Source organism: Ammodytes marinus (genome assembly GCF_949987685.1).
Source record: "Ammodytes marinus genome assembly, chromosome: 9".
NCBI classification, from domain to species: Eukaryota; Metazoa; Chordata; class Actinopteri; order Uranoscopiformes; family Ammodytidae; genus Ammodytes; species Ammodytes marinus.
Window position 1 is genome coordinate 25,389,545 of NC_137213.1, and position 25,637 is coordinate 25,415,181.

Sequence of the window (25,637 nt, forward strand, 5' to 3'; positions counted from 1 at the left end):
TATTAACTTGTATGAATTCTAAATTATTTTTTAACATCTTTGTTTTAGTAGACAACCTAATTTTTATATTATAACAGGAACTTTAGTATCGTGTGAGGATTTAGAACTGTTTATCACACAATGCTACTTTCTACCTAAATCCAGTCAGTGGTTAGCAAGCCAGCTGCCTGAATGTGTGCCTATATATGTACTTTCCAATTGACACCTTTCACCTGTAGGAGAAACTCGATTTTGTGATGTCATTTGAAGCCGTGCCGATCCAGGTTCAGTCAAACAAATCAGTTAATATCTTCCTCAATTATTTCACACTATGAACTTTATTTTAGACACTGTTGGATAATCTTTACATGAAGCAGTCAGCAGTTTGATATTTCAGGAGAGTGGTCTTTATGAAGGCATATTTCACGGTATATTTTGCTCTTTTTCATTTAGAAAAAATCTGTTTTATAGCTGTGTATCTTTTTTTCTGTCCTCAACATTGGATAACTATTTTCCTCTTTGTCTCTCCTTTATGCTTTAGTATATCCTTGTGTGTCTGTTCAATATGTGTTAGTTTGTTTTAAAGTGTAACAATCATTATCAAAAAAATGTGATTTATAAATACAACAAAAACAAATTAATCGCATCCTCAAAATAGCCTGCGTGACACTTGGTAAGGCAGACTGTATTTTTCTGCACCAAGGGATCGACACATGTACACTCTTGTAGTTTGCTCTATCTTCTCACTTGCTACTGTGATAGGCTACTGTATGAATATTTAACAATAATTTATACCAAACATTATCTCAAACATAGCTGTGTTTATGACATGTAAAGACTTCTAATCATGGTGTTTTTGTAATGTTACTATGGAACAGATTGTCAGTTGTTTAATGTTAATGATTTGTTTCCTTGTTTAGTCTGAAATCCTCTTTAACGACTTGAGCTCAAACTGTTGAACTGAGGTTAGAGGGAAGCGTGTTTGTGTGAGAAACTGCCGAAAAATACTTAATGTGCATTTCTGATCTCCTCACTGTGACCTGCTATATCGATGAGAGTGAGTGCTATTGTGTGTGTGCGTGCGTGCGTGCGTGCGTGTGTGTGTGATGGAGAAAGAGATAAACAAAACGTGATGCCATGGAAGGATAACAAATCTTACCAAAAACAAAATTTTAAAAACTTTTCAGATTTTTTTTCTGCTTTAAAGTTCCAATTCTCACATGTTTCATACATGTTATCAGGCCACTACCACTTAATGTTTACAAAAATAAACAGTAATAGACATATTATGTAGGTCGAATTATAAAAAGAGTGTGAAACAATTCAAAACCTCAATGGTGTGTAGTCAAATCAGATAACAGTTTTAAAAAATTAAACACCTCATGTTTATCCTCCACCACATCCCTGAACAGTCAGAAAGACTTAAGGCTGTAACATACTCCGCGAGAAGAAAGAACAAAGTTCTCGGTGACAGAGCTGCGAGAAGTTCTTTCTGGTCTGACATTACATACTTCACGGGAACTCAACTGCCGAACTCCTCACTGCGGCGCATTGTTACCATGGAAATTTGACTCAGTAGCGCCAGCTGATTTCACTTCGCTTTCCTCATTGACTTCAGACTGACCAATCACACAATAGTTCTCGGACAAGCTGCGAGAAGAAAGTTCGGCCCGGGTGATGTGTCGAGAACAAGCTGCGAGAACAGCTAAACAAGAGCTGAGAGAAGAAAATTACGTCATTTTCTTCTCGCAGCTCTGTCACCGAGAACTTTGTTCTTTCTTCTCGCGGAGTATGTTACAGCCTTCAGAGTGTGTGTTGGTGTGCGCATGTGTGGATGTGTGCGTGTGCATGTATGTGCATGCATGTGTGTGTCACTGTCCCATGCCGGCCAGGCGGCCAGGTGTGCCACCATGCTCTGTGACTGCACAGCTGTATCAATAAATCTGGACTCAAAGGGCTCAGATCATGTTTGCCTGTCTTCATTTCTGCAACACCACAGTAATACTGTTAATAATAATGATAAGAAGAAGAATTAAGTAGTTTCTAAACAAAGTCACAAAGTGCTTTACAGTAAAAAAAATAATGATTAAAGACACTGTAGAATGATTTGCATAATTATAACATATACTATAACATTTACTAGAACTTAAAAAAAAACATGATAAAAGTGATTCTTAAGAACAGCAATGAAATCTTGAATTAAATTCCCAAACTCAGGGCAGTAAGGACTTCTATTAATGCATGTCAAATCAATAGTTTTATAGTTTCTCCTGTTGATATCAGGATGAAGTGCAATGTTGAAGTCTGGGGGATATAAACATGTGAATGACCTAAACTTGGATGGGAGTCTCCATTGGACAAAGCAGGACTCCACTTTCAGCATCAAGAGATACTAAAACATTATACCTGTTACTAAATAGGGCAGCATGACCAGACAAGAGATTGTCTAACTTCTGGTGCAGGGGTGCTTGAGAAAGGAGTCCTTATAATTATTGTATTTAACATTATGTCACATTATTGATGTTCTTAACTTCTGCACCACAAGGCATAACGCACATTTCAATATTTAACAACCATTCACACCTTCATGCACCAGCAGACAACTGATGCACTTCTTTTTTTTTATTTAACCTTTATTTTTCCAGATAAAACATTAAGAACAGCTTCTTATTTACAATATTGATCTTACTCATGCTCTTACGTTTTTTATTGATCTCGCTTGACATGCTTCTTTTAATCATCTTGTCCACTTCAAACTGAACCATCTCAGAGAAAGGAATATGGAGTTTGGGACATGTTGTTATATTGAAATAAGCCACAACAGATTTCGAAATGACTATTTATACTTTGTACGTCCAATATATCCTTCAAAGGTTCCATTTGTGTATATCAGTGGGTCCTATTCACTATAACTTAACATTTAGTCCCCTTGTTCCTGCATGTATGCATCAGTGTACATATCTGTAAGTCGTAATATAAAGTGTCAACCACATTAGCTTAAACAAACTTTAAAATACACATAATTTATGATTGTGTCTTCCTTATAATAAGGATTCAGATTAATTTCTAAATAAGAAAATATGGCCATTATTTATAACTACTGTAAAAACAAAGCAAGTGTTAGTTTGACTGGTGGCATTCATAATAATATATCTTGAATTGTAAAAAAAAATTAAATGTATTTTATATTTCACTACAAATTTAAGATTTTCATACAAATCATCTAAATTTAGAGCGAAAAAGCTGACTTTTCAATTTGCAGAATTAGCACAGAACTGTTTTCAATGAGAAAGAAAAAGCCTACCGTCTGCAACATGAACATGTCTCACAGCCCATAGTCCACTAGATGTCTCTGTTAAACCTCAAATTGCACCGAAGCGCCAGCAAACACCTCAGCCTCCGAAGGCCCCAAAGCATGTAAAAACACATCAACGGGACTTGATGTATACCTCGTCACTCTCCCCAACATAATCAGTGTATAGTTCTTTATCCAGCATATATGCAGCTCCACATACATTAGACACAGAACGCATATTTATCACAACATCATGCATATTCATGGGCAGGTTGATGGAGCTCGTGGAAAGATGTGTATGAGTTCTCAGTGCAGCACTGAGTGCCGAAGCAGAAGGCGAATGTTAATTCAATTATACGACAGCTGTTCCTTGGTGCCCATGGCCACTGTGTTTGCACTAGAACAGAAATCTTGCATTAGGTCCCTCGCCATAAAAGACCACATTGCCAGGCATGAGAATGGGGGACTGCCTGTAACCAAAAGCCATCAACAGTATTGTAAAGAGCTTTTAATGCTCATGTTTGGCACCATTGAAGAATATGGTGAGGCAAGCAAAGTAAGATTTGTGTTGTTTTTTCTTTTTGTTGTTTGTTTGTTGTTTTGGCTCACTGTTGATTTACGGATATTTAGTTTTTGGTCATAACTCTATTAAACAGTCAATCTGCTAGGAAGTCAAAAAAACTGCTTTTAACTTCAGTCAACGGTTGTTGGATAGAGTGTGTGTCCTGTGCAAAAGCTAATGTACAGAGACAATTCTATTTTTCATTCTTTGTGTGTGTTTAAATCTCTGAATTTGTAATGATTAATGCTCATGACTTTTTGTATCAAAATATGTAAAAAAGTCAACATGTAAATCTAGATATTCAATTACCCCCATACATTCGCTGTTTGCCTATGCATGTATGGGAGTGTCGCTATTTGTGCTCCACCCCACCTCCTGTCCCGGGCTCAGGCAGAGCTCCAGTGCTACTAGGAGGAGGGTGTGAAGACATTCACAGTCTGTCCCTTCATTACCCAACTACCAAAGATCCACTCTGTGTGAGGTAATTACTGGCGCTGACCGCTGCTCTGATTTTACCTGGCCCTGCTAATAAGTTTGCTTTTCCCTTTATCAAAAAGAAAAAAGCACCTGTGGGAAGAATGTGCTCAACTGCACATTAGTTATGTGTAATACATGCACACATGCAAATGCCGAGCTACCCAAACACTAAAAACTCTTGGGTGTCCTTTTATCACACACGGCAGAGGGGAGAAAAGTATAGGGATGCAAGGATTATTATCATCATTGATTGATTCATCTACTGACACTTTACTTGATTAATTAATTACCACTTTTTTCTAGAATAATTTTGAAAATGTTATTGAATTACTACAAGCAATTATCTTGTTTGTTTATACTTTGTTTTTTCTTTTCAAATACTGCAAATGAAAGCAGTAAATCATCTCATAAATTGAGCATTTGTGCTTGAAAAATGAATGACAATAGCCGGCAATCTTTTTTTTCTGATAGACTTATAAATCTACTGATACTGTCTAACCCAGGATTCAGTATGACTGGCCATGTGGGAATCTGTCCTCTAACCTGAACAAGGCTGACATCATGTTCTCGCAACATAACAGCACACTATGTAAAGCAGACATTGCCTATCAAGCTGTTTAATAAAAATGAAACCCTGTCTCTCTCATTGAAAAGAGCTCTATTTAGAGTGACTGATCGAGAGCCCAGAACCAAAGGGCCCCGCGGCACGAGCTGCTAGTGTGTCTGGGAATTGGCCCAAATCTTAAAGAGCCAAGCTTCCCTCATCTTGACTGGGGGGCCGATCCCCCAAATAGGAAGAAGCCATTTCTGCTGGCAGCCAAGTGGTTCCTCTCTGGAAGCCTGTCAGGTGAGGTGTCGTGGTTGCCAACTGTAACCCCCCTCCCTCCCCCCATGTGGGCAGGAGGGGCAGCACCCCCCCTCCATATAGCTCCAGTATCGTGACATACAGCAGATGATGCAGAGGGCTTTGAGGTCCCCAACGCCTCCACACAAAGATCTGCTGTTAGAGACGACTCCACAGCAGTGATGGGAAAACACACACACACACACACACACAAAAGAGTTAACATAAAATATTGGACAGCTTTGACTGTTTGCGGCGTCTCACTTTAATCATGACCCAGCGGTCGAAAGTAGCTGATATACTCTCCAGTTTCAAGTTACTTGTACTTTGAGTATTTCTACTTCATGCTTCCACGATTATTGTACTCTTCTTAGTATGTTTATCTGACAGCCAAGTTGGTTAGCATATTATCTTTAGTGGTGGAATAAGTACTCCAATCCTTGGTTTAGCATCACTTCTCAATCACTATAGGACTCATGAAATGTTATTGTGTTCAAAGCATCACAATGGATGGAGCATCAGTAATAGTACTTACTTCCTTTGTTGTTCTCTTAGCTGCCATTTATCATGCAGCACTTTCCCTTTAAATCAACCTCAAACTGATTTAACACTGCAACACCATGTTGCTTCTTCTTGCTGAATCTGGTTAAACACAGATGGCATGGTGTCATGTTGAGATATTTCCAGCAACGTTACAATGGAGTTGAACAGAGAGTGCAGAAGTAGGTGGAGTGTATTGTGAACAGCCAGGGGTGGATTTACTCGTTAGGAATTCAGTTCTTCATATTTTAATCTCTTGTTTAATTGAAAAACATGTGAATGCAAAATAAGTTACGGAGGACCCGGAGGAACTATTCTTCTGTTCCCCTCACAATAACTGCTTGTGTTACTTCACATTAAGTTTTATGTTCCTTCATAAAACATTTTTGCATTCGCTATGATCCACAAGAAAAGTTAGTTTGATGGTCCCCTCCAGTAAAACCAAGCCCCAACCTCAGCGATTTTTACCAGCATCCAATAAGGAAGTGACCACAACTGTAGTAACCAGGAAGTGCCACTGGGGGGTGGTGCCAAGACCTAGCAGTTTTTCTTTGACTCACTTGTTAGACAGGCCGTTTTCAAAGTCTTATTAAACCTATTTACAGCCTGGTCCACAAAACCATTTTAGTCTGTATGTTTAGGCCATATCTCCATGACAACACTGAGGGGGGTGAATTTTTTTGGACCACGCTAGTTTTTATTTTATCGGAGGTTAAAATGTATTGGCGCGATCTCTTAAGTTCCAGCTCTCCGCCCGTTGTCCCTCACTTTGCCTCGGAGGTATACGTCAGCTATCTCCCTCCCCCCGACGTGAGGCGGAGTAAAAATCTAACAAAATGGCGACGCGCACAAACCAGGATTATTGGATGCCGTGTGAATAACTGAGATCAGCCCGGATGCTACATCCATATTATTTACTAACTATGAGTAAATGTCCTGCGACAAAAGTAGAGATGGTGTGGCCCCTTTGCAGGAGAAAAAATATTCTAAAATGACAAAGAAAAAAACATTTATATCACTCTCATGTCTTAAGAGGTCTATGGAGGCAGTTAGCCAATGTTAGCGTAAAGATGACACAAAGCTAGTTGGTCTGATTGAATATGATAATCCTGCCCCCAGCTCCTGACCTGACATATCAGGTCTTGGTTCTAGACCAGCACAGGCAAGACAAGTTTATTTATATGGCACAATTCAGACACAATTCAGGCCACTCAAAGTGCTTCACAGGGTCACGAAATACATCAAGATTAAAATACATCAAGCAATGAATACACATTAGAAAAAAATAAAAAATAAAAGGAGTTGGTGATACTCGCGAACCATTTTTTCCCTTAGAGCTAGTTCTTTCAGAAATAACTGATGTTGGTTCTGAACAGACCCTTAAACTGCCTTGTTGGAAAATGGCTACCAGTCAGTTTCTGAGTTACAGGTAGAAAGAGCCAGTCTTGCTGATTCTCCTTATTTCCAGTCTAAGTTAACCATGTCCTGGCTGTGGCTCCATATTTGATATGACATATCATACAGGCATATGAGTGCTTTCCATCTTCACATCTTACGTTTTGCAAGACAAAAACAATCCCAAAAATGTTCAAACTTTTCTTTAAACAAGAACTCCTTCAAGAAATGTGAGACAAGCTAATCAGTGGCTCTTTTCCTCATAAGAGGAGGGAGAAATGCAATTAAACAATATTCACATTTGTAGTCATTGCTGTTTTCTGAATACTAAGCGAAAACAACTTCTTCCATGTTGCTGATGAGGCTGGTAGCGTGTCAAACGACAATATTACTGTCGGCATAACCATAAAGTTGTGGTTCTCACATAATTGGAATAAACTAAATTTCAACTGAATTTTCATTCACACAGTGGAAACTCTTGTCATGCCACACTTTGGCTTCAAGAACGAGATGTGGTTTCAATCACAGCACGGCAACAGGAGGTTGAGGACAGTCGATGGGGGAAGAGGAGGAAAGAAGTCATATTAATGCCGAGAGTGTCGATTAGGTGAGAAACTGACTTTACAGACCTGTCAATCATCTAGGCTTCATGCTTGGAGAGAGAGAGAGAGAGAGAGAGAGAGAATAGCAAAGTTGTTTTTAAAAAAGATGTGGAAGTCTTAAACAAAATGATCAAATGTGTGAAAAGATAAGGCTTTTTAAAGCTTTATTTCATGTTATAGTTCTTATGTTCCTCTTAGTGAGCAATACTGTAACAGCGCACATATCATTCGTCAGCTTTTTTTCATTTTGTAAATAGCATGTTTATCCACATATTGCTGCATATTGATGAATATAGTTCCGGTAGTGAAACAACACCTCCTCTGCTTTAGGCCCACAGTGCAGAGAGTAGAGTTTAACATACAATACCAATATAAAACTAAAGTATGCAACTGAAACTTAAATACAATATCTGACACATTTTTATTTATCTTATCACGCTCTGGGTATGGAAGTGTCGCATTCTACCACAACAGATTGCCGCAGCCACTTTGAACGCGTGTGAACAGATTGTGCTTTGAAAAGGAAACGGGCGCCTCAAGCAGCATTTCACGACAGCATCCCATCTCTGTCTGAAACCGGGACTCACATCTTTACATTATACATCTTCAAAAACACATCCATTATTCATGTCCCCATATTTGAATACTATTAGCACTTCCGTGCCACCCACCTAAATACCTGTGTGTTTCTTATCAAAGGAGCAGTGACAGTCAGAGTTACTTTGTTTGGGTGTACAGAGTTGAGATAAAGAAAGTGCTGCACAGTGGTGGACCATCACACAAAATGAAATTAGATCTGAGGAAGTGATCATATTTCTGGGAAAATCTTGGATCCAAATGCAAATGGACTCAAGAGATTTTTTTTATTTTTCCCTCCCCTCAAGTGTGTTTTGGGTGTTTTTATATACAACAGCAAGAAAGACACACAGACACACAGACACAGACACACACACACACACACACACACACACACACACACACACACACACACACACACACACACACACACACACACAGTGCTCCCACCTGTGTGGGTGGGAGGTGTGGCCAGTCAGCGGCTGAGTGGGGCAGCATATGGACTTTCTAATTGGGTAGAACAGCACAGCTGGAGGACACACGTCCAGGACCTGGCCTCTGGTAATCAGTCCCACAATCCTCAGCTCTCCTCTGCACATACACCGTGCTGCATGTGCTCCTTCCAAAAGGGAGGGGCTGTTTTGGATGTGTTTCATTGCTGAATAAACACAATGAAACTTGTTAAAAAACAAGGTTTTGCAACTTATTTTCGAGGCCGAGTGACTCTAGCCATCGACATAGAAAATAGACATCCATTGTATATCTTATAAAAGAGGAAAGGGACTTTAGTTATCTTGTTCTCCAACACACTTTTAGCTATTTATTTTGGAGATTAGAATTTCCTATTCTTGGTGAATTCTGTATGAAAACACGTCATATTCCTCTCACGTGGAACTGAGCCCATATTCAGCATTTGAGCTTGTTTCACTGATGTTTAATGTTGATTATACTGATTAAAGGTGCACTATGCAGTTTGAGTGGAGAGTCATTTGTTTACATTTGCAGAGACTGCAGTTTGTTTACAAAACATATTTAATCATCGTGTAATTCTTAGAATTGAATAATTCTATAATCTTAAATATTATTATACTAAATAAATATGTTGAGGCCCCTCAAACCAAAGGTAAGACTGGAATATGAACTGTATGTATAAAACACTGTGGGCCTTGATGCTGTAAACTGCAACAGGAATACAATAACTTTTCAGGTAGCTTTCTGACTATGAACAGTGTTCCAAGGATCACATTTTCCTGTCAGGAATGTATTTTTATTGATTTTATGAGAAATTACCATAGAAATTGTTTACTTCTCTGACAGAAGACCAGAGGTTCGAATCCAGCCTGTTGTTGTTCTCTGCATGGCATTCCCCTCTCTGCCCCATTTAACCTCTGTCTCTCCAAAACCTGTCTAATAAAGCATACAAATGTCTAAAAAAAATAGATGGAAGGGAAGGGAAGCGAAAGGAGAGAAATGCACTCCAGGTGCTGTAAATAAGCAAAATGTCATAGTAGTGGGAACATGTTGTTATAAAGACAATAAAAAACCTGCCAACAACAGGTTTATGTTGTGAGAACAAGGATGTGGAATTATTTAACAGCAGCAACCGTGGTACTCATCTGGGTATTAGCTATCAACAAGTGCTCAAAATAAATCACTGGCATTTGTAATTTGAGACTTTGTGTTTTTTCTGTAGTAATTTGTACTTGTACCTCAGATTTTTAAGCAATGCATAATAAATGGTGAGAGTTGTTGGATTGTTGAAATCGCGGAAAAACTTAACAGTTCAGAGCTCATTATAGAGTCAGTGTCAGGTAAAAAAAATAAAAACAACAACAAAAAACCCCAAAGCTTTTCCTTTTTACCTTTTCTGTCTGTTTGACATACTGTACTGTATGTTCCCCAGCGAAGTTACCCATAAGAAGTGACTGTCAAGAACCTGCCGGGAAATTAGACTGTGGACATCCTCCATCACGTCTGTATTATCACACCATTCCAATATCCTTAACCACTTCAACTTGCACTCCTCACGCAGACACACAATCTCCCTTTAACTGCTGACACCAAATTGAGAAAACGCTCTCAAATCAGCGTGCGATCAGTGGCGCCTTCATTTGCAGCTCGGCGCCACGCACAGTGTCTATAAAAGCTGATAATGTGATAATTAAAAGAGCTGACAGGCAAAGAACTGTCAGCGAGACACCCTGATTTACCAACCTCTGCTGTTTGTTATACCTCTCAAATTACAATGCTTCCACCCTTGAAGTGTGACATATAAAATATCAATTGGAATAATTAACTAGGGTAGATTTGTTGGGGGGAGAGAGAGTTACATCGGAGGAGAGTTTTAGCAAATCGTCCCGAAAAAAACCTTGGATTCAGATCTGAAAGAAGGATTTAGAGCAGACAAAAGACCACTGCCATGTCCCTGTCTCTCTCTCTTTCTTTCTCTCTCAACCACACCATGATTTATTACCTGAAAATACAAGAGAACTAATTAGTGGAGTAATTAATTAATATAAATTTGCATATTTGCATTTGCAATTAGTGCAGTCAACTGATTAGTCTGAGATGGGGAGTTTGACTCATCAGATGCTGGTGTGTGTGAGGGTGTGTGTGTGTGTGTGTGTGTGTGTGTGTGTGTGTGTGTGTGTGTGTGTGTGTTTGTGTGTGATGGACCAGAACCATCAGCAGACCAGCTGAGGCATTTTGGGGGACAGCATTGACGAAGGGACTGTTTCTTTTTTTTTAAATGTTGTGTGTTAGTGTGTGTTTTTCCTGGAGTGTCCGTTTCCACTATGTGTTTGTCCACACGCACACTTAAAAACACACACTTACCTGTGAACACATGTTTGCTGCTCGGTCTCACACACATTAGGTTAAGTGTATGCACACTCACCAGTGTGTGTACACGTTGTCATTGTCACCGCTGAACCTGCTTTCTTACCCTCCCGTGCTCTCAACTCGTACACCCAGGTGTCGTCACTCTGCTGGCCGCTGATCGATGTCTTGTAATGTCCAATACAGAGAGATTGATAAGTCGCTTTAATTGATTCACCTTGCAACAAGGTCATTCACAGGCATTGGTTTGTGTGTGTGTGTTTGTGTGTGTTCCACATAACTGAGGAGTGCATATAGCCATATCGAGTGCCAGCTGTGCCCCAGTGTGGAGTTGGCAGCGTGCCACTGGGCCTTTTCCATGGGGTGTACTTAATGTCTACGGTCCTGAGGTACCAACGCGGCGCACGCCTCCCTGGCATGCTCACACCGTCCCCTGCATGTGAGGGGGCCTGCTGGAATTTATTGACCTATTTTATTTTGGAGCAGCAATGGTGAATCAATAAAACAGAAAAACCTAATTGATTAATTGTTTAATGCATTTTTTTTCAAGAAAAATAACTCAAACATGATCAGGCTGAAGCTACTTCAATGTGAGGATGTGCTGCTTTTCAGTTTTTTTCTGTTCGGGTTTTGGATGGTCAGCTTGGACAAAAGTAGATATTTGGGGACGTCAAGAAGGACTCTGGCAAAGTGTGACAGTCATTTTACACAAATTCCATTTCGTGACATGTTTGTAGACCAAACAAGTAATCGAGGGAATGGTCTGTGCAGATAATTCCATAATGAAAATAATTGTTAGTTTCAGGCGTAACTTTCTAATAATATAAGACATCGCCTCTAACCATGTATTTCTTCTCTTCTCGCCTTTTTAAACCCAATTGCCTAAAAAACGAAATAGATTGTAACTGCATCCAGAATGACACGTTTCATTTTACTGTGTCCTCCAAAACTGATTCAAAATGTATACTTTTGCTAAATTCTCTGATCCAACAAAAGCTGTGGTTAATGTTGAGCACAAAGAAGACTTGGTCAGGTTTTGGGAAAGACAAACTATAGTTTGGGTTAAAGCAAGTGCTTAGTAAAGGTTAAAAAACATTACAACGAACTTTGAAAGTCATCCATAGACAAAGAAACATCCAACATAGTGTTCTTACTTATGTTTGGGGTCAAAGGTCTCTCTTTGACCTCAAATAAACAAAATGTTACAGCTGCTTGAAAAGTACTTTCACCAGCAGTCATAGAGAGCACACAGAAGTCTATTGTACACAGAACACAGAAGTCAGCTGCACTCCCAAAACAGAAGTGATGTGTCATTTTCTGAAACACGAAGACATCCCTTCAAACAACCCTGTTTATGAGCCATTCTCGTAAAACTGTGAAAGTTATGAAGTATGAAGATGATTTAACGGTGTAAGTTGTGCATTTTGATCAGCGTAAAAGGACCCAGGTCAACTAGAAGGAGATCTGTAGAATTTAAATCCTCTAGGTACCAACATGCCTTTTGCTTTCATTAATTTATGTAATTGTATGTAAATAAATGATCTCTCTTATCTCGTTTTATGCTTCATACTTCATACTATGTGTGTATGCAACTGTGTATATGTTGGATCTTTAGCATTATTAGATGTGTTTGAAAATACTTAACTATAAACAAAATTCAGAGTAAATTTATTCTAATATGAATGTCTGTTTGTCTGTCTCACCTGTTGAGATGATGCCTGCAGACTCGCATGCCCCTTGTTTTGTTTGGTTTTTCCTAGACAAAATGACATAAATTCATCTTTCTCTCACAAATATTAGTTGTTATCCCTCTCCGCTCTGTGTTTTTGACGGTAAACGTGGGCCTCCCGGTGCCCATTACCGGAGCTGCCAGATGATCGCTACGGAATGGAGGTCCCATGGGACACTGAACACGTGGTCTCGGCTGCCACAAGACGTCAGCGGCAGATGGCATGGGTACCCGCTGTTGGCATGAGTGTCATTCCTCAAAGAAGAGAGAGGGGGTAAGAGGAAGAGAGAGAAAGAGAGAGAGAGACAGAGAGAGAGAGAGAGAGAGAGAGAGAGAGAGAGAGAGAGAGAGAGAGAGAGAGAGAGAGAGAGAGAGGCGCAGGACGAGCAGAGCACAGCAGAGAAAAGAGGGTGCGCAGGTTTTTAAGCTTTTTTCCTCCAATTTGTGGTGCGCAAGAGAAGAAGCTGAAGCAGCGCAGATTCAGAGGAGACATTAGGAAACATGCGAGGCGCACGCTGACCAGAGGTTAGTGTTGATGGTGTCATATATTACTAATGCATTTGTTGACTTTTAGAGTTTTGGTTTATAGCATTAAATGTGTGTTAGGATGGTTTTGTGCTATAGGCTTTGGCCTAAAAAGAAAAAGAAAAATTAAGACATGGAAGTTTAGCGTTTTTGCAAGCTGTGACATTGGCCTTACTTGGGAAGGATTAATTCACATGGTAAGTGACAACCTTTCAAAAAAACATCATAGTGGTACTTTATGTTTTTTCTTGCTGTGATTTGACAGGAAATATGTTGACACTGCCATTCGAGGAATCTCATATGATGTGTGAGCCGCGGTTCGGTGCCAAGTATCCCCGTGAAAGCTTACCTGAGAGCCTGAAGCCGGAGCGACAGCACAGCGCGGACAGGTCCAACAGCTCCGAGATGAGGGAGGCCGAGGATGACGACATGTCCGACCGAGAGGAGGACGACAGAGACAACGAGCAGGACGAGAACGGGCCCAAGAAGCGCGGGCCCCGCAAGAAGAAGCACGGCAAGGAGCACGACAGGTCCAAGCAACGGCGCCACGAAGCCAACTCCAGAGAGCGAAGCCGGATGCACGGCTTGAACGACGCGCTGGAGAGCCTGAGGAAAGTTGTGCCTTGCTACTCCAAAACTCAGAAACTGTCCAAGATCGAGACTCTCAGACTGGCTAAAAACTACATCTGGGCCCTGTCGGAGACTCTGAGCGCTGGCAAGAGACCGGACCTCCTCTCCTTCGTGCAGACTTTGTGCAAAGGATTATCTCAGCCCACGACCAACTTGGTGGCCGGTTGTTTGCAGCTAAACGCGAGAAATTTCCTCACGGATCAAAACGGGGAGGTCATGTTCCCTGGCAGATCGCCATACGATGCCGTGTACCCGTACCCCGGCTCAGACGTCAACACGCCCCCTGGCCACAGCGCCAGCACCGTGGACAGCGGCAGCGCCAAGCCGTTCAGACACTACAGCAGCTACAGCGGTGCGTACGAGCCCTACTACGAGAACCCGTCCCCGGAGAGCGGGAGCCCGCATTTCGACAGCCAGCTGAGCCCCCCGATGAACTTCAACGGGATTTTCTCGCTAAAACACGACGAGCCGCCAGAATACGGCAAAAGCAGCCACTATGGCATGCGCTACTGCAGTGGTCCAGGGCGCACGGCTCTTGCGCACAACTCCATGTACCGAGTCTCCCCAGAGGCCCGTTTCCCTTACGATCTGCACGTCCGCAGCCAGTCATTCCAAGCACAAGGAGAAGTTAATGGCTCTTTCCACAATTAATCAATGGGCTGGACATAGTTCAGGTTTTTAGCAGCGATGCAATTTCCCCCGCGCAGATGTCGAGAGTGGAACGAAATGGACTCCAGAACGAGCTGATGCGCTGTAGAAATGCCCGTTTTAACAAGTAATTTTTTCTGTTGTTCAGCCTTGTTATTATATCAAACATGCTAAAAGTCTGCAAGTTAGATATGGTGATACCACATTGTTCTCAATTATCTTCGCTAAATGTGTGTGGATAAAAGGTTGAAAAATGACCTAAAGCACGCTTTTGTTTTGGAAACAAATGAAATTCAGTGTGAAGGCAGCTTATCGTATTCGATTAAAGAAAATTAAGAATGTATGGCTCACTTCCCCATATGTGTTTCTACTGGAAAACCAAGAATGTACAAGAATTCTTTAAAGTTGCAGGTTTTGAGCGAGTTGTTTACAGTTACTGTGCACTATATATGTCTGTTAATGGATGTAGTGCAGGTGATTGGATGAAGCTAATGCAGAACAATTAATTCGATTTTTCTTGGGATATAATTTGGTTCACAGCAGCCAGTAAAACATTTTTTTTTGCGAAATAAACTCAGTTTTAGATGGAACAACAACATGGGGAAGAAGAATCTAGAGACGTGTCACTTCATCAGGGAGGTTTACTGAGACATGATTGGAGTTCAGAGATGTAGTCTGTTAGCAATAAAGGTCAATTGAGCTATGCAAGTCAGCCAAATGCAATCTTTGCTTCTTTACAAAAATGATATAGGCCTATGTATATTTCCTCTCACATGGGCGTTTCCCGTAATCTAATATCAAATTAAAATTATGACAATTAGCCCACTCAAAATGTATTATTACTAAGAAAGCAGTTTAGAGACGTGCATGCATGTGATCAGAGATGATGTCATCGATTGGTCTTTTAAAAACAGGAAGTTGTGGGGGGAAACGAAATGCATTTGTATTTGGAGTAAATAGTGTGGTAACGAGGTGAATGTAAATTATTATTGTATTTATTTATTTAAGCTTATTTATTATTTGAATGTGGATAATATATTATACAAAAACATATTGTAAAACTCAACAGTGTTACCCTTTTATGTGAATTCCCAAACATTAAAAAAGAAGTTTCTTTCTGTTGCATTGTTGTATATTTCACTGCAGCTGAAAGTCGAGGACGGGAAAGGAAAAATTGTTTCGAAGTGGACAACATATTTCCAGGACTCTGCCTTAAAACATTGAGACGATGACCATCAATCAATATGCAACAAATTGACAGTTTTGGATAATTTGACGTGAACTTTTTACACTTCGTTGATTCTGCTGAAGAGCAACTGTGATGCCCTTCATGTATTTCTGCACACAATGTTAGTGACTGTACTCTCATAAATTATGTTGCTCTTTGTAACTGCCCGGATGAATAATGATTATTGGATGAAATTATATAGGCTAACTTCTGTTTCTCACACTCACACACAAGTTTCACGCGCACGCAACAAACTCATTGGGAACTCGTTATGGATCGAAATATTCGTGAAGTAATGTGTTGATGTTTTGTGATGTGTTTGTCGCAATAAAATGAAGAGGCTATGAGAGGCTTTATGTTGTAGCCCATGGCTTCTCAGCCTGTTGTGGAAAATGATCGACAGCAGGCGGGTGGCAATTAAAAAATATAAAAAATTTAGAAAAGAAAAAATCAAGATAAAAACGCCCCGGGCGAAATTTTATTTATTTATTTTTGAGAAATGGAATCTTTTAATAACCTATGAAGTGCGAATGAAGGACTGTTTTATATCAGCAGGTTTAAAGCAGCAAAAGTTAAGTTTCAAACCTTAAATTTTTTTTAAATCAATTTTATACAAAACAAAAATTCAATAATGACGCAAATAACGGGGACCCGATGTAAAGATATAAAATCGGTGGAACTTTTCACGTTTTTTGTATTGATTTAGTAATTATAGGTGTGAAGGAGGCTTGTCGAAATGATTTGATATAATTCCAGTCGATCAGATGGCTGATCTGAGAAAACAAAAAATGCCCACGAGGTTTTTGAATGTCAGCCAGATTGGTCCCCAGTCCTCCAAGGCAGTAGACTGGTGGAACTGGTGATCCCTGGAGATGCGTATCCCGTTAAAGCAAGACACAGTCTGCGGGTGATCTAAAGTCAAAGTCAGTTTCCTCTCTCAGTATTAAACAAAATAATGAAATAAATATCAGTTTGACTTTAATTGACCCCCCCGCCCCCTAAAAAAAAAAATAATAATAATAAAAAAAAAAAATGAAGGTATACGCATGCACCTTTCTATTCCACATTGAAGGTTATAGCCTGTAACTTAGTTTGGTTTACAGGCCGCCAGTATTTCATATAGCCTAGTGGGAGAAAGTTCAGGCCGGGGATAATTAAAGTATTTGGAAAAAGTCCTTATTTTGTGCCTGTGTAGTCTGGATGTATCATGGTGAAACTTTAAAAACAGTTCACTTCGTTATTCATTGAGACGCACGGCACTTCGACAAGTTGAAATAATAGAAGTGCGCAATGTTCACACACTCGTGTTCATTACAAGTTTTGGAGCGTTATGGCCAGAACGCTCAAAAACCTTTATGGTGCTGGTTATAAACAATCGACTGAGGGAAAAAAATGTTGTTATTTCTTTTTAAAACAGAAAAATAATCTGTATTGCTAAATTATACATCTATAATAAATAAATACACATATTTAACTGTGACTTATTCTAGTTGGTAGATTACATTAAATTAAAAATAACAGCAGCTGCAGCAGCAAAAAAATGAAATAAGTTTGTCTGTAATCACCCTTGACCTTTTATGATGAGGCCTGCCAACAGGTGTGACACTATGTCCTTTCCAATGTTTCCAATGCGACATTTTCAATCCAAGCCCTGTCTTGGTTATACTTGAGAGATATAACAGTGTGTTGTCTTTTCTGCAGTTTGTGCTCTGCGTAGCCAAACACTAAACAGAAGAAACTTCTCCACCAAGCAAATGCAGCATTTAGAGCAGTTCACTTGTTTCAGTATTTATTCAATTCTGTGGATTTTTCATCTCATGACAAAGAAAGCCCACAGCGGATTGGAGGGATCATTATGGTGTTCTCTTTCATTCTGTGTGCATGGTCATTTCATGGCCATCACATACTGTGATTAGTCATTAGATTGAATCACATTTGTTTTTCTTTGCAGATGGACACGGAACTGAGATGGAAGCTTTGCAAACACTTGAGCATCCTTGTTACTTGAACATCCTTTTACATTTACCTGTGGAGAGTTAAAAGAGCAAAAACAACCATCAAAAGAAAATCAGGAAACACAAAGTAAGCTCAGGTTGAAATCCATGCGTTCTTTACGTCATGTTGATTTAAAGGTGGACTCAGCAAATCCAAATCAGTAAATATCTCCTCACGATTCGCTACCTGAACATACTGTGTGTGCGCTGCAAAAGAAAACTGGTGTTAATGCACAGCCTAGGCTCTGTAAACTGTTATGTAAACAAACAAGCTCGGACGGTCCCACCACATAGCTATCAATAGGCCCATTTACAGAGCCTAGGCTATGTATTAACATTGGATTTATTTTTCAGCACACACACATAAGTAAAGGTAGAGGATCGTGAGGAGATATTCATGATTTTGACATCGAGCAATCTCCAGATGGATACCACCTTTAAGGGATGGAATAAAATGTTGCTTTTCCAACAGTAAGGAAGACAGGAATATCTATAATATTTAACAGATCTGGGAACAAATTCAACTCCTTCTTCTTTGAAGGAAATAACAAACATATCCTTTTTAGTTTAATCAAGAAGCTGACTTGTTTTTCCTGTCTACATCCCCCTCGCTCATCATTCTCTTCCTCTGTTTCATCATAAAACTAGAAGATCTGGTTCCTGGAGGTCCCTCTGGGGCCCTAAAATCACCTATTTAGCCCCCCATCCCCTACCACCAGGCCGTATTTATCTCATTCACTAAAATTCTCACCTTCTTACTGCTTTTTCAAACAGGCTGTGTGTGTGTATGTGTGAAAAGTTTGTGTGTGTGTGTGTGTGTGTGTGTGTGTGTGTGTGTGTGTGTGTGTGTGTGTGTGTGTGTGTGTGTGTGTGTGTGTGTGTGTGTGTGTGTGTGTGTGTGTGTGGAGAGGAAACACACTCAAATCTCTCTTGCAGCATCGCATAGAGGCTGACGAGGGTGATGACAGGAGATGTGGTTGGGTGATTCACACCCACAGGGTCCCTGGGTTAGCGCGCCGCAGTTTACCAAGGGGTCAAATGTGTACACATACCCCTACATTCATGCAGCTCATTCAGCTGCGTGCAGAGAGAGAGAGAGAGAGGTAGAGAGGGGGAGGAAGAAGTATAGGTAGAGAGAGAGAAAGAGAGAGAGAGAGAGAGAGAGAGAGAGAGAGAGAGAGAGCATATGGCTCGTCTCTGTGTGGGAGGTGAGGGACAGGAATGGGGGATATGTACCATATAGAAGTGGATTTGCATGGTGTCATAATTAGTGCAGACCAAACATTGTGTTTCTATAGGGAGAAAAAAACAATAATCATCTGAGTAGTTGAGGAAAAGTTTTGTGCGGAAACCAATAGCAGAAGAACATCTACATTGTTTTTATAACTTATAATGCTAATTTATTCTAATTGCGAACCCTTTTTCCTGCAATGTCTGAAAAATCTGAGCACCCAGTCAAGAAAAATGTAAAATAATGTTCCCCGCCACCACGTCGGCAAGCATCCTGAAATGTTGTGCCATTCCCAAGCCCCAGATGGTGTGGGATGGGAAACGTTCCCCCATTAAATTCCTAATAATCATTTCTCCTGCAGAATCGGGGGTGGTGGCAGTGGGGATGGAGGAGGGTGGGGTGCGAGTGTGTGTGTGCGTGTGTGTGTGTGTGGGGGGGGGGGGGCCTTGGAAGTGAGGATTGGGTTGGTGGGTGAGGGGAGTAGGGGGATTTGGTGTTTTAATTAGACAGATTTAAGGAGCTGAACCCCCACCCAACTCTTGCCACCCTCTCTTGTGTGTTTGTGTGTGTGTGTGTGTGAGAAAGAAAGAGAGAGAGAGAGAGAGAGAGAGAGAGAGAGAGAGAGAGAGAGAGAGAGAGAAGACACACAGAAAGACTTCATCTGTGCTCATATTTCTGTGAGTGTGGGTGCATGTGTGAAAGAAAATTACACATATGAGTAGAGACGTCCTTGTATGTGTGTGTGTGTGTGTGTGTGTGTGTGTGTGTGTGTGTGTGTGTGTGTGTGGGTGTGCGTGCGTGTGTGTGTGTGTGTGTGTTGCAGGTCACAGCCAGGGCTGATGCTGCAGCAGAGAAGGCCTGACACTCCACAGTACTATGGGCCAGGATCTCATTAACGTGTCAGATTGGTGGATCAGTCTCTCTGGCAGCCGGCCCGAGCCTCTCACAGGAAGTACTTTCTCTCTATCTGTGAACTTGGCACTGAAAGGTTAGACGGAGTGGGAGGGGAGGGAGATGAAGGGCTGGGGGGTATGTTGGCCTGAAGTAGAGAGGAGAGGAGAGACACAGGCATTAATTATAATATTTGGTCAGATTGGATAAATATTGGTTGAGGGATTGTGGTTTAAGAGCTGCTTTTATCCGCCGGGGAGCGGAAATAGTAAATGGGCTATGAGTAGCGCTGAGAGAAACAGAGAGAGGGAGAGAGAGGGAGAGAGAGAGAGAGAGAGAGAGAGAGAGAGAGAGAGGGGCCGACTCCTGCAGTTGCACTATTTTGGAGGTGGAGATATGTTAAGTATGTGACAGGAGCATCTGTCACTACATCACCTTTGTGCTTTGGGCTCTTTGTCTAGGGGTATTCTGACTGTGTGTGTGTGTGTGTGTGTGTGTGTGTGTGTGTGTGTGTGTGTGTGTGTGTGTGTGTGTGTGTGTGTGTGTGCGCGCGCGTGTGTGTGTGTGTGTGTGTGTGTGTGCTGTGTGTGTGTGTGTGTGCTGTGTGTGTGTGTGTGTGTGTGTGTGTGTGTGCGGGTGTGTGTGTGTGTGTGTGTGAGAGAGAGAGAGAGAGAGAGAGAGAGAGAGAGAGAGAGTGTGTGTGTGTGTGTGTGTGGCTACAACATGAGATAGTATAGGGTGCAGGTGGGGAGTAAACAGGGGTGTGAGCCTCTGACACCCCAGCAACACCCTATTTCAGGGCACACTGACACGGGTGCTACTGGGTGAAGTGGATCTGATTCCCTTGACTGAACATAAGCATGTGACTGCATCTCTAGTGTGAAAAAGATATAGTTAGACAGACATAGATAGATAGATGGATAGATAGATAGATAGATAGATAGATAGATAGATAGATAGATAGATAGATAGATAGATAGATAGATAGATAGATAGATAGATAGATAGATAGATAGATAGATAGATAGATAGATAGATAGATAGATAGATAGATAGATAGATAGATAGATAGATAGATAGATAGATAGATAGATAGATAGACAAGCATTCCTGAGCATTTTTAGACATACTTATCATCTAGTCATTCATTTGTTACATCAATTTAAAAACTTTATCGAACATGAAATGTAATATCACTCTGTAACATATTTTTAGACTTTAAGATCTTTTCTATTTTAATCAGATGTGAGAGTTGACGTATCAGGCAAAAGGAAGGAGAACCACTTCAGTACTTTTCCACTTATTAGTTTTTTAATTAAGTCGGAAGAAAGGAAAAAAATATATAAAGGAATACTTAGGAATTATTATTATTACACATGGACACATAGATGGATCGATAGATATCAGTATCTCGTCTGACACTAATGTTACACCACCATCGCCCACATTCCCATTTGGAAATGAGAAATCACCTACATTAAACATGTAAGAACAAGTAGGAACTTTCTCGGCTCATCTAGACTAATTATATAGCGCTTTGTGAGGAGTCATTAGGTACATAATTAACTATCTATTAGTATGGAGAAAGAATCCATTCATAATATCTATACTAAAAGGACTTACTGCTCTTTCTTAACTCCTAACGCATTGTTTCATAATCACTCCTCCTTATGATTAATAAGAGTCTTGATAGAGCTTTAAATATCACTCGTGTAGATCACTTGAAATGGGGGTAATCACTGTAGTGACACCTCCTCTCACTGAATGTCGTGTGTGCAGAATTTAATAAGAAAATGGCATTTTCAAGTCGTTCTCTTTCCCTGAGCAGGATAACATTTGGTACACGAGCATCAGCTGGCAAAGAGAACCGACAAACAACAATGTACATCAGCGAAATCCAATTAATTTGTTTTTTTTTTATGGAAGAGTCTCACTCCACACGGTTCACATTGTAAGACATGCAGAGGCACAATGGGAGAATATTTTTTTGTGGAGGCTGACTGTGACAAATGGTCCCAACCTGGCAGGAGAGTCATCTTATCGACACATGATCTTTGTATGTAGAATATCTTTGCGTCTCTTGTTAGTATTCTAGTCCATTCTGCGCCATCACCAATCTGTCCCATTCTGCCTTTTCAAGCATTTCCTGTGGGACTCATGCTGTGTTCGCATGGCCTCTCTCTCTCACACACAAACACACACAAGCACACATACAAACTACACACTACACACATGCGCGTGCACGCACACACACACACACACATTCACACACTGTTGTGGTGAGTGCGTAGGGAAGTGAGCTGTCTGCGGAGGGTTGGATTCTTGGTGTCGGTCCAAAAATGTGTCACTCGGGACACGCATGGCCTGCTGGAGGCAGGAATTCTGTCGCTAATGGGCCCCGCAGCCGTCGGCACCACCTGGGGATATGGGAGACGGGATGGATGGATGGGGGAGGATTGAGAAGGGAGGGAGGGAGAAAAGAGGGACTATATGCAGCTCAAAGCATTGGTAACAAACAGAAAGATGTGGTGTGAGTATGTGTGATCTATCTATCTATCTATCTATCTATCTATCTATCTATCTATCTATCTATCTATCTATCTATCTATCTATCTATCTATCTATGACATGAAACATTTTTCACTAAGCTGTGAAACAGCCTGAAGGTTTTTCTTTCTTTTTCTTTTTCTTTATTAACTCTGCAGCAATAAAAAGGAGAGTTTCCAAATTCTATCAGACATAAACCAAGTGGTTTGGTTTCAATATGTTCTTTGAACTTGTGGAATTAATGTATTTAGAAGGAAAAGTCAACATTTTCCCCCCGCCATGAAAGACAGCTTATAAAAAATGTGAAGGCATAAACAGGCAGGGCAGGTGTTGACGATGCAAATGAAACGGATGACAGATGGTGAGCCTCGCGATTGCTCACTGTGCAGATAATGGATGGAGGTAATCAAATTCCTCTGAGGGTTTGGGACTTTCTTCAGAACTTTCTCATCAATTGCACCATCAAACAGTACCATCGTCAAATATAGCCCCTCCCCCCCTCTCTCTCCCATCCCCTCCTCTATAACTCAAAAGAAAGGGACACAAAGAAGTTACAAGATTTTATTTTCTCATAGACTTGGCCAAGTTCTCGGTAGCTAATGGAAATACTCCTTTCTTATAATGTTTGTGAAACCGACATAAGATATACCTTGAAGACTCAATCCTCTATCCCGTCGTGGTGTCGTTTTATCTTCATACATGTCTCTGGTATAACAGGATTGTGTGTTTTTTGTATGTGTGTGTGGAGTGGGGGGGGGGGGGAGGGTTAGCCAGGGGATCAGACGACAAGCTTTGAACGATAATGTATTGCAGCTATTATAGAAAAAGCACGTCAGAAGGCCAACACAGCAAGTCTGCAGGGCAGAGTCGTCTGTTTCCATCCATACAAACCCTCCTTTCATGTTCTATGATCCAGGTTCTCACTGATTTGTTCACTGCTGTGTTGTCATTTCAAAAAGGAGGATCATGACAATGAGCATCAGATGTGTATTTTCTTTATGTTTTTCCTCACTGGAGGGAAACAGGCTGTGTGCTTCCATCAGTGCTCTGACAGCCATTACATTTTGATAGGGCCCAGTTTGAAGGTCAGTTTAATGGTCCATTTGTGTTTTGTATTCGTCTTGCTTCAGTGGAAGCATCAAAACAAAGAGGGTGAGACAACACAATAAATACTTGCTTTTTTTTTTCTTCTTTTTACGAGTAAAACATGTCATTAAAAATGCAATAAGTCTTTCAATGAGCACGTTATCTATTATATCACACAACTTATCCTCCAAACTATTTCCGGAAGATATGAATATTCTAACTTGGCTTTCCCTGTTATCAGTATGGAAGACTAACACTGCAGTGTCACACAAGGCTTGAAAATGCCAATTCTGTATCTCAAAAGCATCTTACTGTCACAACACTCAATAGCTGCATACAATTCTCTTTCACACTTCCAGCTATGATAACAGCTTCAAGTGTCAAACATATGTCTGCAGAACAAGCGTAGGAGAAAGTATCAAAGAGGCTAAAGGGAAGAAAGTATGCTGAATATCACAAGTTTCCATGTGTCAGGTGATGCTGTTTTTTCTTCTTCTTTTAAATGCCTTTTTTTTGCCTTTAATAAATGTGATAATTGCTCCTGCAAAATCTCAGGACAGTACACCATATTGGTTATGCTAAAGGTGCAAAAGCAGTCGCCTTGCATTCCTTTTTAAGTTCATAGGATAATGTTACTGGTGCAGCAGTTTTCTGACAGGCTGCTGAGTTACCTGCTGGGAAGTGTCTCTCTTTTCTAACAGTGTTCAGTGGCACCTAAATTGGAGTGTGGAGAAAGATCCATGATGAGAATGAGAAACATATTGTTAGAGAAATACCGTGCACAAGCTTTAAAACAAGTTTCCCTGTTGTTCCCTACCCAACCATGATCAAGGGCACATGCAGCCAAGTGAGTGTAATTAACTTTACCAAACTCATTTGGATAATCTCTACCTCAGTTACCTTAGTTTGTGTGAAATTCCCTCAATTAACTGCAGTATATACGGGCAAAATCACCCACCAAAAAAAAAAAAACGTCACGTGAAATTTCTTAATGAATTCCTTTGTCTCTGACTGGCACAGATGAGGCATGAGAAAGGCACATGTACGGGCGAGCGTATTAGTTAGGCGAGCCCATGTGATGGTGCCCGTTCACGGCTGACGGAGCGTTGGTATCCTCGGGCATGGCTGCCAAGCTGCCAGTCTGTGCCGTCACACCTTGCTGCCTTTAAAGATTGCCCTGCAGAGATGGGGAGGGGGTACGGAGGGCCTCACGTTTTTTAACAACGCACAGTCTGGCAACCCAGGAGGGTTTACGACTCAGGATCTGCGCCAAGAACTGCCCACCAGAGAGAAGGGAGGGAGAGGGGGGGTGGGGAGGAGGATGCAAGGAGATATGGGTGTAGAGCACACACACCGTGTCAAGCCCCCATAAGTCACATTCACGCAAGGTAAGTGTGTATGAATATGTGCATATATAAATGCTGTGTATGTGTGTGTGTGTGTGAGTGTGTGTGTGTGTGTGTGTGTGTGTGTGTGTGTGTGTGTGTGTGTGTGTATGTGTGTGTAAGGTAAGGCAGCTGGGTCCAATATTGGGGTGTATATCCAACAAAACAGTATGTCAAATCAATTCATCAAGCGTTCTCTGTAACATGTTAAGGGAAAGAGAAAAAGTGTGTGCACATATCCTAAGCATCATGCGCACACGCACACACACACACACACACACACACACACACACACACACACACACACACACACACACACACACACACACACACACACACACACACACACACACACACACACACACACACACACACACACACACACACACACACACACATACACACACGGTATAGCTTTCCTCAGTAATCCACACAAATGGCAGTGGATGGCAGAATGTAAATGAGCTGGTTATTACACAGCAACGTTCATCAAGCTGAGCTGGAAAGACTTCAATGGCCCTGATGAATATGCATGCAAATTTGTTAATTAAGTTAATTATTCTGCTGAAAATTCATTTGTCTTCCCAAGGACATTTCTGCGATGATTTTAACATGTTTCTACCATTAGTCATGCA

The 25,637-nt window shown here is 40.9% G+C and overlaps 2 protein-coding genes across 2 annotated transcripts in view; both read left to right on the forward strand.

Annotated features, from left to right (window-relative positions):
* Window positions 1-25,637, forward strand: part of LOC307255241 (uncharacterized protein) — a gene marked incomplete at its 5' end in the record, with an annotated part of 159,863 nt that overhangs the window by 103,693 nt on the left and 30,533 nt on the right. The gene's annotated exons all lie outside the window — the stretch shown is intronic.
* Window positions 13,633-14,643, forward strand: neurod6b (neuronal differentiation 6b; the record flags this gene model as incomplete). The annotated part of the gene is made up of 1 exon (XM_080034217.1): window positions 13,633-14,643. The coding sequence occupies one exon, from the start codon at window positions 13,633-13,635 to the stop codon at window positions 14,641-14,643; it is 1,011 nt and encodes a 336-aa protein (XP_079890343.1).